This window comes from Tachysurus fulvidraco, chromosome 14, assembly GCF_022655615.1.
Source record: "Tachysurus fulvidraco isolate hzauxx_2018 chromosome 14, HZAU_PFXX_2.0, whole genome shotgun sequence".
Lineage (NCBI taxonomy): Eukaryota > Metazoa > Chordata > Actinopteri > Siluriformes > Bagridae > Tachysurus > Tachysurus fulvidraco.
The window spans coordinates 22,052,127-22,065,033 of NC_062531.1; the positions used below are offsets into that span (position 1 = coordinate 22,052,127).

The window sequence follows — 12,907 nt, forward strand, 5'->3', positions numbered from 1 at the left end:
AGAGGCACACACCACTCCAAAACAAGTTGCTAAATATTTATTTGACCCTAAAGAACATACTACAAGTCTTTAATGTGCTATTATTTACTCTAGATGTTCAATTTCCATCATCACTCTATTCTATGGGGTTCTCCATTGGCAGAGCATCCAGTTCAATAACTTTTGAAAAGAGGCACACACCACTCCAAAACAAGTTGCTAAATATTTATTTGACCCTAAAGAACATACTACAAGTCTTTAATGTGCTATTATTTACTCTAGATGTTCAATTTCCATCATCACTCTATTCTATGGGGTTCTCCATTGGCAGAGCATCCAGTTCAATAACTTTTGAAAAGAGGCACACACCACTCCAAAACAAGTTGCTAAATATTTATTTGACCCTAAAGAACATACTACAAGTCTTTAATGTGCTATTATTTACTCTAGATGTTCAATTTCCATCATCACTCTATTCTATGGGGTTCTCCATTGGCAGAGCATCCAGTTCAATAACTTTTGAAAAGAGGCACACACCACTCCAAAACAAGTTGCTAAATATTTATTTGACCCTAAAGAATATACTACAAGTCTTTAATGTGCTGATATTACTCTAGATGTTATGTGCTATTATTTACTCTAGATGTTCAATTTCCATCATCACTCTATTCTATGGGGTTCTCCATTGGCAGAGCATCCAGTTCAATAACTTTTGAAAAGAGGCACACACCACTCCAAAACAAGTTGCTAAATATTTATTTGACCCTAAAGAACATACTACAAGTCTTTAATGTGCTATTATTTACTCTAGATGTTCAATTTCCATCATCACTCTATTCTATGGGGTTCTCCATTGGCAGAGCATCCAGTTCAATAACTTTTGAAAAGAGGCACACACCACTCCAGAACAAGTTGCTAAATATTTATTTGACCCTAAAGAACATACTACAAGTCTTTAATGTGCTATTATTTACTCTAGATGTTCACTTTCCATCATCACTCTATTCTATGGGGTTCTCCATTGGCAGAGCATCCAGTTCAATAACTTTTGAAAAGAGGCACACACCACTCCAAAACAAGTTGCTAAATATTTATTTGACCCTAAAGAACATACTACAAGTCTTTAATGTGCTATTATTTACTCTAGATGTTCAATTTCCATCATCACTCTATTCTATGGGGTTCTCCATTGGCAGAGCATCCAGTTCAATAACTTTTGAAAAGAGGCACACACCACTCCAAAACAAGTTGCTAAATATTTATTTGACCCTAAAGAACATACTACAAGTCTTTAATGTGCTATTATTTACTCTAGATGTTCAATTTCCATCATCACTCTATTCTATGGGGTTCTCCATTGGCAGAGCATCCAGTTCAATAACTTTTGAAAAGAGGCACACACCACTCCAAAACAAGTTGCTAAATATTTATTTGACCCTAAAGAACATACTACAAGTCTTTAATGTTCTATTATTTACTCTAGATGTTCAATTTCCATCATCACTCTATTCTATGGGGTTCTCCAGTGGCAGAGCATCCAGTTCAATAACTTTTGAAAAGAGGCACACACCACTCCAAAACAAGTTGCTAAATATTTATTTGACCCTAAAGAACATACTACAAGTCTTTAATGTGCTATTATTTACTCTAGATGTTCAATTTCCATCATCACTCTATTCTATGGGGTTCTCCATTGGCAGAGCATCCAGTTCAATAACTTTTGAAAAGAGGCACACACCACTCCAAAACAAGTTGCTAAATATTTATTTGACCCTAAAGAACATACTACAAGTCTTTAATGTGCTATTATTTACTCTAGATGTTCAATTTCCATCATCACTCTATTCTATGGGGTTCTCCATTGGCAGAGCATCCAGTTCAATAACTTTTGAAAAGAGGCACACACCACTCCAAAACAAGTTGCTAAATATTTATTTGACCCTAAAGAACATACTACAAGTCTTTAATGTGCTATTATTTACTCTAGATGTTCAATTTCCATCATCACTCTATTCTATGGGGTTCTCCATTGGCAGAGCATCCAGTTCAATAACTTTTGAAAAGAGGCACACACCACTCCAAAACAAGTTGCTAAATATTTATTTGACCCTAAAGAACATACTACAAGTCTTTAATGTGCTATTATTTACTCTAGATGTTCAATTTCCATCATCACTCTATTCTATGGGGTTCTCCATTGGCAGAGCATCCAGTTCAATAACTTTTGAAAAGAGGCACACACCACTCCAAAACAAGTTGCTAAATATTTATTTGACCCTAAAGAACATACTACAAGTCTTTAATGTGCTATTATTTACTCTAGATGTTCAATTTCCATCATCACTCTATTCTATGGGGTTCTCCATTGGCAGAGCATCCAGTTCAATAACTTTTGAAAAGAGGCACACACCACTCCAAAACAAGTTGCTAAATATTTATTTGACCCTAAAGAACATACTACAAGTCTTTAATGTGCTATTATTTACTCTAGATGTTATGTGCTATTATTTACTCTAGATGTTCAATTTCCATCATCACTCTATTCTATGGGGTTCTCCAGTGGCAGAACATCCAGTTCAATAACTTTTGAAAAGAGGCACACACCACTCCAAAACAAGTTGCTAAATATTTATTTGACCCTAAAGAACATACTACAAGTCTTTAATGTGCTAGTATTTACTCTAGATGTTCAATGTCCATCATCACTCTATTCTATGGGGTTCTCCAGTGGCAGAGCATCCAGTTCAATAACTTTTGAAAAGAGGCACACACCACTCCAAAACAAGTTGCTAAATATTTATTTGACCCTAAAGAACATACTACAAGTCTTTAATGTGCTATTATTTACTCTAGATGTTCAATTTCCATCATCACTCTATTCTATGGGGTTCTCCATTGGCAGAGCATCCAGTTCAATAACTTTTGAAAAGAGGCACACACCACTCCAAAACAAGTTGCTAAATATTTATTTGACCCTAAAGAACATACTACAAGTCTTTAATGTGCTATTATTTACTCTAGATGTTCAATTTCCATCATCACTCTATTCTATGGGGTTCTCCATTGGCAGAGCATCCAGTTCAATAACTTTTGAAAAGAGGCACACACCACTCCAAAACAAGTTGCTAAATATTTATTTGACCCTAAAGAACATACTACAAGTCTTTAATGTGCTATTATTTACTCTAGATGTTCAATTTCCATCATCACTCTATTCTATGGGGTTCTCCATTGGCAGAGCATCCAGTTCAATAACTTTTGAAAAGAGGCACACACCACTCCAAAACAAGTTGCTAAATATTTATTTGACCCTAAAGAACATACTACAAGTCTTTAATGTGCTATTATTTACTCTAGATGTTCAATTTCCATCATCACTCTATTCTATGGGGTTCTCCATTGGCAGAGCATCCAGTTCAATAACTTTTGAAAAGAGGCACACACCACTCCAAAACAAGTTGCTAAATATTTATTTGACCCTAAAGAACATACTACAAGTCTTTAATGTGCTATTATTTACTCTAGATGTTCAATTTCCATCATCACTCTATTCTATGGGGTTCTCCATTGGCAGAGCATCCAGTTCAATAACTTTTGAAAAGAGGCACACACCACTCCAAAACAAGTTGCTAAATATTTATTTGACCCTAAAGAACATACTACAAGTCTTTAATGTGCTATTATTTACTCTAGATGTTCAATTTCCATCATCACTCTATTCTATGGGGTTCTCCATTGGCAGAGCATCCAGTTCAATAACTTTTGAAAAGAGGCACACACCACTCCAAAACAAGTTGCTAAATATTTATTTGACCCTAAAGAACATACTACAAGTCTTTAATGTGCTATTATTTACTCTAGATGTTCAATTTCCATCATCACTCTATTCTATGGGGTTCTCCATTGGCAGAGCATCCAGTTCAATAACTTTTGAAAAGAGGCACACACCACTCCAAAACAAGTTGCTAAATATTTATTTGACCCTAAAGAACATACTACAAGTCTTTAATGTGCTATTATTTACTCTAGATGTTCAATTTCCATCATCACTCTATTCTATGGGGTTCTCCATTGGCAGAGCATCCAGTTCAATAACTTTTGAAAAGAGGCACACACCACTCCAAAACAAGTTGCTAAATATTTATTTGACCCTAAAGAACATACTACAAGTCTTTAATGTGCTATTATTTACTCTAGATGTTCACTTTCCATCATCACTCTATTCTATGGGGTTCTCCATTGGCAGAGCATCCAGTTCAATAACTTTTGAAAAGAGGCACACACCACTCCAAAACAAGTTGCTAAATATTTATTTGACCCTAAAGAACATACTACAAGTCTTTAATGTGCTATTATTTACTCTAGATGTTCAATTTCCATCATCACTCTATTCTATGGGGTTCTCCATTGGCAGAGCATCCAGTTCAATAACTTTTGAAAAGAGGCACACACCACTCCAAAACAAGTTGCTAAATATTTATTTGACCCTAAAGAACATACTACAAGTCTTTAATGTGCTATTATTTACTCTAGATGTTCAATTTCCATCATCACTCTATTCTATGGGGTTCTCCATTGGCAGAGCATCCAGTTCAATAACTTTTGAAAAGAGGCACACACCACTCCAAAACAAGTTGCTAAATATTTATTTGACCCTAAAGAACATACTACAAGTCTTTAATGTGCTATTATTTACTCTAGATGTTATGTGCTATTATTACTCTAGATGTTCAATTTCCATCATCACTCTATTCTATGGGGTTCTCCAGTGGCAGAACATCCAGTTCAATAACTTTTGAAAAGAGGCACACACCACTCCAAAACAAGTTGCTAAATATTTATTTGACCCTAAAGAACATACTACAAGTCTTTAATGTGCTATTATTTACTCTAGATGTTATGTGCTATTATTTACTCTAGATGTTCAATTTCCATCATCACTCTATTCTATGGGGTTCTCCAGTGGCAGAACATCCAGTTCAATAACTTTTGAAAAGAGGCACACACCACTCCAAAACAAGTTGCTAAATATTTATTTGACCCTAAAGAACATACTACAAGTCTTTAATGTGCTAGTATTTACTCTAGATGTTCAATGTCCATCATCACTCTATTCTATGGGGTTCTCCAGTGGCAGAGCATCCAGTTCAATAACTTTTGAAAAGAGGCACACACCACTCCAAAACAAGTTGCTAAATATTTATTTGACCCTAAAGAACATACTACAAGTCTTTAATGTGCTATTATTTACTCTAGATGTTATGTGCTATTATTTACTCTAGATGTTCAATTTCCATCATCACTCTATTCTATGGGGTTCTCCAGTGGCAGAACATCCAGTTCAATAACTTTTGAAAAGAGGCACACACCACTCCAAAACAAGTTGCTAAATATTTATTTGACCCTAAAGAACATACTACAAGTCTTTAATGTGCTATTATTTACTCTAGATGTTCAATTTCCATCATCACTCTATTCTATGGGGTTCTCCATTGGCAGAGCATCCAGTTCAATAACTTTTGAAAAGAGGCACACACCACTCCAAAACAAGTTGCTAAATATTTATTTGACCCTAAAGAACATACTACAAGTCTTTAATGTGCTATTATTTACTCTAGATGTTCAATTTCCATCATCACTCTATTCTATGGGGTTCTCCATTGGCAGAGCATCCAGTTCAATAACTTTTGAAAAGAGGCACACACCACTCCAAAACAAGTTGCTAAATATTTATTTGACCCTAAAGAACATACTACAAGTCTTTAATGTGCTATTATTTACTCTAGATGTTCAATTTCCATCATCACTCTATTCTATGGGGTTCTCCATTGGCAGAGCATCCAGTTCAATAACTTTTGAAAAGAGGCACACACCACTCCAAAACAAGTTGCTAAATATTTATTTGACCCTAAAGAACATACTACAAGTCTTTAATGTGCTATTATTTACTCTAGATGTTCAATTTCCATCATCACTCTATTCTATGGGGTTCTCCAGTGGCAGAGCATCCAGTTCAATAACTTTTGAAAAGAGGCACACACCACTCCAAAACAAGTTGCTAAATATTTATTTGACCCTAAAGAACATACTACAAGTCTTTAATGTGCTATTATTTACTCTAGATGTTCAATTTCCATCATCACTCTATTCTATGGGGTTCTCCATTGGCAGAGCATCCAGTTCAATAACTTTTGAAAAGAGGCACACACCACTCCAAAACAAGTTGCTAAATATTTATTTGACCCTAAAGAACATACTACAAGTCTTTAATGTGCTATTATTTACTCTAGATGTTCAATTTCCATCATCACTCTATTCTATGGGGTTCTCCATTGGCAGAGCATCCAGTTCAATAACTTTTGAAAAGAGGCACACACCACTCCAAAACAAGTTGCTAAATATTTATTTGACCCTAAAGAACATACTACAAGTCTTTAATGTGCTATTATTTACTCTAGATGTTATGTGCTATTATTTACTCTAGATGTTCAATTTCCATCATCACTCTATTCTATGGGGTTCTCCAGTGGCAGAACATCCAGTTCAATAACTTTTGAAAAGAGGCACACACCACTCCAAAACAAGTTGCTAAATATTTATTTGACCCTAAAGAACATACTACAAGTCTTTAATGTGCTAGTATTTACTCTAGATGTTCAATGTCCATCATCACTCTATTCTATGGGGTTCTCCAGTGGCAGAGCATCCAGTTCAATAACTTTTGAAAAGAGGCACACACCACTCCAAAACAAGTTGCTAAATATTTATTTGACCCTAAAGAACATACTACAAGTCTTTAATGTGCTATTATTTACTCTAGATGTTATGTGCTATTATTTACTCTAGATGTTCAATTTCCATCATCACTCTATTCTATGGGGTTCTCCAGTGGCAGAACATCCAGTTCAATAACTTTTGAAAAGAGGCACACACCACTCCAAAACAAGTTGCTAAATATTTATTTGACCCTAAAGAACATACTACAAGTCTTTAATGTGCTATTATTTACTCTAGATGTTATGTGCTATTATTTACTCTAGATGTTCAATTTCCATCATCACTCTATTCTATGGGGTTCTCCAGTGGCAGAACATCCAGTTCAATAACTTTTGAAAAGAGGCACACACCACTCCAAAACAAGTTGCTAAATATTTATTTGACCCTAAAGAACATACTACAAGTCTTTAATGTGCTAGTATTTACTCTAGATGTTCAATGTCCATCATCACTCTATTCTATGGGGTTCTCCAGTGGCAGAGCATCCAGTTCAATAACTTTTGAAAAGAGGCACACACCACTCCAAAACAAGTTGCTAAATATTTATTTGACCCTAAAGAACATACTACAAGTCTTTAATGTGCTATTATTTACTCTAGATGTTATGTGCTATTATTTACTCTAGATGTTCAATTTCCATCATCACTCTATTCTATGGGGTTCTCCAGTGGCAGAACATCCAGTTCAATAACTTTTGAAAAGAGGCACACACCACTCCAAAACAAGTTGCTAAATATTTATTTGACCCTAAAGAACATACTACAAGTCTTTAATGTGCTAGTATTTACTCTAGATGTTCAATTTCCATCATCACTCTATTCTATGGGGTTCTCCAGTGGCAGAGCATCCAGTTCAATAACTTTTGAAAAGAGGCACACACCACTCCAAAACAAGTTGCTAAATATTTATTTGACCCTAAAGAACATACTACAAGTCTTTAATGTGCTATTATTTACTCTAGATGTTCACTTTCCATCATCACTCTATTCTATGGGGTTCTCCATTGGCAGAGCATCCAGTTCAATAACTTTTGAAAAGAGGCACACACCACTCCAAAACAAGTTGCTAAATATTTATTTGACCCTAAAGAACATACTACAAGTCTTTAATGTGCTATTATTTACTCTAGATGTTCAATTTCCATCATCACTCTATTCTATGGGGTTCTCCATTGGCAGAGCATCCAGTTCAATAACTTTTGAAAAGAGGCACACACCACTCCAAAACAAGTTGCTAAATATTTATTTGACCCTAAAGAACATACTACAAGTCTTTAATGTGCTATTATTTACTCTAGATGTTCAATTTCCATCATCACTCTATTCTATGGGGTTCTCCATTGGCAGAGCATCCAGTTCAATAACTTTTGAAAAGAGGCACACACCACTCCAAAACAAGTTGCTAAATATTTATTTGACCCTAAAGAACATACTACAAGTCTTTAATGTGCTATTATTTACTCTAGATGTTCAATTTCCATCATCACTCTATTCTATGGGGTTCTCCATTGGCAGAGCATCCAGTTCAATAACTTTTGAAAAGAGGCACACACCACTCCAAAACAAGTTGCTAAATATTTATTTGACCCTAAAGAACATACTACAAGTCTTTAATGTGCTATTATTTACTCTAGATGTTCAATTTCCATCATCACTCTATTCTATGGGGTTCTCCATTGGCAGAGCATCCAGTTCAATAACTTTTGAAAAGAGGCACACACCACTCCAAAACAAGTTGCTAAATATTTATTTGACCCTAAAGAACATACTACAAGTCTTTAATGTGCTATTATTTACTCTAGATGTTCAATTTCCATCATCACTCTATTCCACCAGCCAATCACGCTCACCCCTCTCACCCACACAGCCCGCCTTCATCAAACAATCGTCCAATCACTTTGTGTTCTCGCCTGGCCCCACCTCACCCACTCCGCCCAACAGCCACAGGACTTTCTCACCTTCAGCATGTAGCTCACTGGACAGAGAAGCAAGATCCCCAGTTTCACCATACAGTCATGTCCTGGCATCTCCACAGGGCCCGGGACTGGCGATGAACATGAACCCGAGACCATCGTTTTCTTATCAGGTATCAACATGGTAACATTTATGGTGGTAACGATTATATGTTTATTTACAGTGAAGATATTTATTTCATCAGTAATCCTGGTTTCAGCAGGTCATATTGAAGAAGTATTATTCTCATAACCTCTTTAGGACAGACCTAGGACACACTCTCCGCAGTATTACACGCATGTAAAAACTCCACCATCAGCAGCTTCCCCAGTCAACAGCAGCACTACAGTCGTACCACGACAGCCGTGAGTCTCAGGTCTCAGGAGGAATATCAGAATAATATGATTATTCCTCCTGGTTCCTAACCTTCTTAACTTTCTGTCTCTATGTCAGATATAAGGCAGTTTACAACTACAAACCCCAGAACGGAGATGAGCTGGAGCTGAGGGAGGGAGACATCGTTCAGGTGATGGAGAAGTGTGATGACGGCTGGTTTGTAGGTAAATGGATCCTTTATCTAATGGACTAGAGTCTTTTAGGAAAATCTTTCTTTACTTTTCTTAATTTTGACATCCTTGTTGTAGATCATGCATATTTTTGACTTACCTGCCCTCTACAGGACACTACATGTTACTACATGATTAGAGAAACTGGATGCTGCATAAAAGTGTGCTATATTCAGAGGATAAAATCAGTTCTTACGATCACATTGAGATCTGCTAGGATCAGGACTTATTCTATCATGTGAACTTTCTTGAGGCTTAACAATCCTGGATATTTTTTAATCTCAGTGGTAAAAATAGGGGAGGGGGGGCACGGTGGCTTAGTGGGTAGCACGTTCACCTCACACCTCCAGGGTCGGGGTTCGATTCCCACCTCTGCCTTGTGTGTGTGGAGTTTGCATGTTCTCCCCGTGCCTTGGGGGTTTCCTCCGGGTACTCCGGTTTCCTCCCCCGGTCCAAAGACATGCATGGTAGGTTGATTGGCATCTCTGGAACATTGTCCGTAGTGTGTGATTGCGTGAGTGAATGAGAGTGTGTGTGCCCTGCGATGGGTTGGCACTCCGTACAGGTTGTATCCTGCCTTGATGCCCGATGACGCCTGAGATAGGCACAGGCTCCCCGTGACCCGAGGTAGTTTGGATAAGCGGTAGAAAATGAGTGAGTGAGTGATTAAAAATAGGTAAATAATTTTAACTCCCACTCAGTTACTATGCCAACCTACACTTTTTGGACATAGCAGCTCAATGTCAAGCTATGTCAAGTGTTTTTCTGTAAAACATGTCATGTTGGGATTTTAAATCAAGGTTAGGTATGATTAGATCATGGTTTGCTGGGATTAACTAGAAGCTAAGTTTAAATTGAGGGTTTTATTGATTAGATCAAGGTTTCCTGGGAACAAATTCTGTCTTGTTAGGATTACATTGACGTTTGCTGGGATTATTTACATTTAGGATTTCTAGTATTAAATCAAGAGTTACTGATATTAAATCAATGTTTACCAGGGTAAAATTTGTGAATCATCCCAGATTACATTTAGTTTTGTTAGGATTAAATCTAGGATGCTAGGATGAAATTGAGGTTTGCTGGGATTAACTACGGCCCTAAATTCTAATAAATTCTAAATTCTAATCCATATTCTAAGATTAAATCCAGGATTGGTCGGATTAAATCATGATATTATATGATTAAATCAAGGTTTGCTCGGATTAACTTAAATTCTTTCTAAAAATTAAATTGAGGATTTGTCGGATTAAATTGATGTTTGCTAGGATAAATCAAGGCTTGCCAGGATTAAATTGAAGGTTTGTTGGGATTAAATGAAAGTTTCTTGGTATCAAATTGTGGCTTGTTAGGATTGTATTGAAGCTTAATGGGATTAAATTAAATCTTGCTAGGATTACATTGAAGCTTGTTAGGATATAATCAGTGTTTTTTTTTTGGAATTAAATTGAGGTTTGCTAAGTTTAAATTGGGGTGTGTTGAGACTGAACTAATGCTTATTTTTTGTCGTCTTTTATCCCTAGTTTACTTATTGGAGCTGATTAGTTCAGGATATGTAAGAGAGGGGGTCAGACAGAGGAGGGTCAGACAGAGGAGTTCAAGGTTGAGGTGGGGCTACATCAAGGATCGGCTTTGATACCCATCTTTAAGAGGAATGAAAGTCAGTCGTAGTAAGACAGAATACATGTGTATGAACGAGAGGGAGGGAAGTAGGACAGTGAGGTTACAGGAGGCTGAGGTCAAGAGGGTGCAGGAGTTTAAGTATTTGGGGTCAGCTGTCCAGTGCGATGTGGTGTGTGGTAAAGAGATGAAGAGGCTGGTGCAGGCAGGTTGGAGCGGGTGGAGAAAAGTGTCAGGGGTGTTGTGTGTGTGTGTGTGTGTGACAGGAGTGTCAGCAAGAATCAACGGAAAGGTGTACAAGACTGTAGTGAGAGCAGCTCTGCTGTATGGGTTAGAGACTGTAGCAGTGAGGAAAAGACATGAGGCAGAGATGGAGGTTGCAGAGATGAGGATGTCGAGGTTCTCTATATGAGAGGATGGACAGGATTAGGAGCACATCAGAGGGACAGCTCAGGTTGGCTGTTTTGGGGACAAGGTCAGAGAGGATAGATTGAGATGGTTTGGTGATTACTGTATATTGGTAGAAGGATGTTGGAGATGGAGCTGCCAGGTAAGAGGTCAAGAGGAAGGCCAAAGAGGAGATATATGGATGTGTTAAAAGAGGACATAAAGGTAACTGGTGCGAGGGTAGAGGATGCCGAGGATAGAGTTACAGTAGGTGGAAACAGATGATTCGCTTTGGCGATCCCTAACGGGAAAAGCTGAAATTAGAAGAAGATTATCGGAGCTGATGTTGAACTTCTGCTTCTTACAGGTACGTCTGAGAGGACCCGTGCTTTTGGAACGTTTCCTGGCAACTACGTGGCACCTGTCTGAACGTGACCAAACGTTTTGCACCTTCACTACTTCTGCAATCTCGCTCACTAATCCGAAGACAATTTCAGCACATATGCACAATCGATCTTCAATCTTTCTATCATCTTCTCTCAATTTTCAGCTCCTTTTTAAACTGGTTTGCATGCACACTCTTCACATTTTGAGCACTTGTGTGTGTGGGTGTGTGTTTTCACAAGCACTCCCTGGATGTGGTGGCAATGGCAAAGACACTGTGTTTGGAACAGTCAAGGCAACTCACTTGTTTTTAAAGCAACCAGTTACTGATGTAAGAGGTGGCCATGGATTTGGTTTTGACTGGAGTGCTGCCACAGAGAACAGAGACAGAGACACGCTCCTTATCTTCTACTTGCTTATTTTGCAGCACGACCCGTGTTTCACATTTTTGTGTAAAGATTTCCTCCATCCTGCGTTTCAGATTTGTAGCAGCGCAGCTCCGTGAACACTCCACGAAGAAACACATCTGGGATGGACGAACTTTCTCGATTATCATGATCATCACAAACAAATATTAGTGTTTTTAGTAGGATTTTTTTTTGTAGCTTTGGCTGAACTCAAATTTATTATTAACAACACAACCGTGCCAATCCTCGCCTGCTAGAGCTTCATATATGTGTAGTTTATATTAATTCTGTATCTGTTACGCTGTCGCTGGAGGCACTATTAAAGGATCACCTCACTCTGCAACATTCTAGGGATTTTTGTAATATTTCTAAGGAACGAACTCAAGCAGAACTGGCTTCAGTATGTGCGTATTATGAATCTAGAGCTCAAACATGTCTGTAGTGGATCAGCTTGATTTCAGGGCTGTACTGTATGTGAGAATATCTAAATATGATTACCTACATGACAGAAACCTATAACCTATTACCGAAAACTTGTGTTATACATGATTGTTCTGTGTTGAATATGCGCATTTCTAATGAGCATATTCAACACAGAACAATCATGTATAACACAAGTTTTGTGTTCAAAGGCTCTGCCATTGGGATCGGGCGTTCCTTAATAAAAAGGAAGTCTCGTATCATTTCTGACTGGCTCCTTGCCCGAACATTCTTTCTGCATCAACCAGATCTGGAGAAAAATTCAGAGCAATTTGAATGAGTGATGTCGATGTGGTTGGAGTTAAAGTATAAACTTTAACTATTGTAAAGTTGTGTTAACATGATACTCGATGATATA

General features: G+C 37.4%; 1 protein-coding gene across 1 annotated transcript in view; it reads left to right on the forward strand.

Moving 5' to 3' along the window:
• The first annotated feature begins 11,388 nt into the window (after window positions 1–11,388).
• The window catches only part of pdlim2 (PDZ and LIM domain 2 (mystique)), a 56,894-nt gene continuing 55,375 nt past the window's right edge, over window positions 11,389–12,907 (forward strand). Inside the window, exon 1 of the mRNA XM_047799719.1 lies at window positions 11,389–11,645. Coding sequence (XP_047655675.1) covers window positions 11,622–11,645 — 24 coding nt within the window. The 5' untranslated portion in view covers window positions 11,389–11,621. The remainder of the gene's footprint in view (window positions 11,646–12,907) is intronic.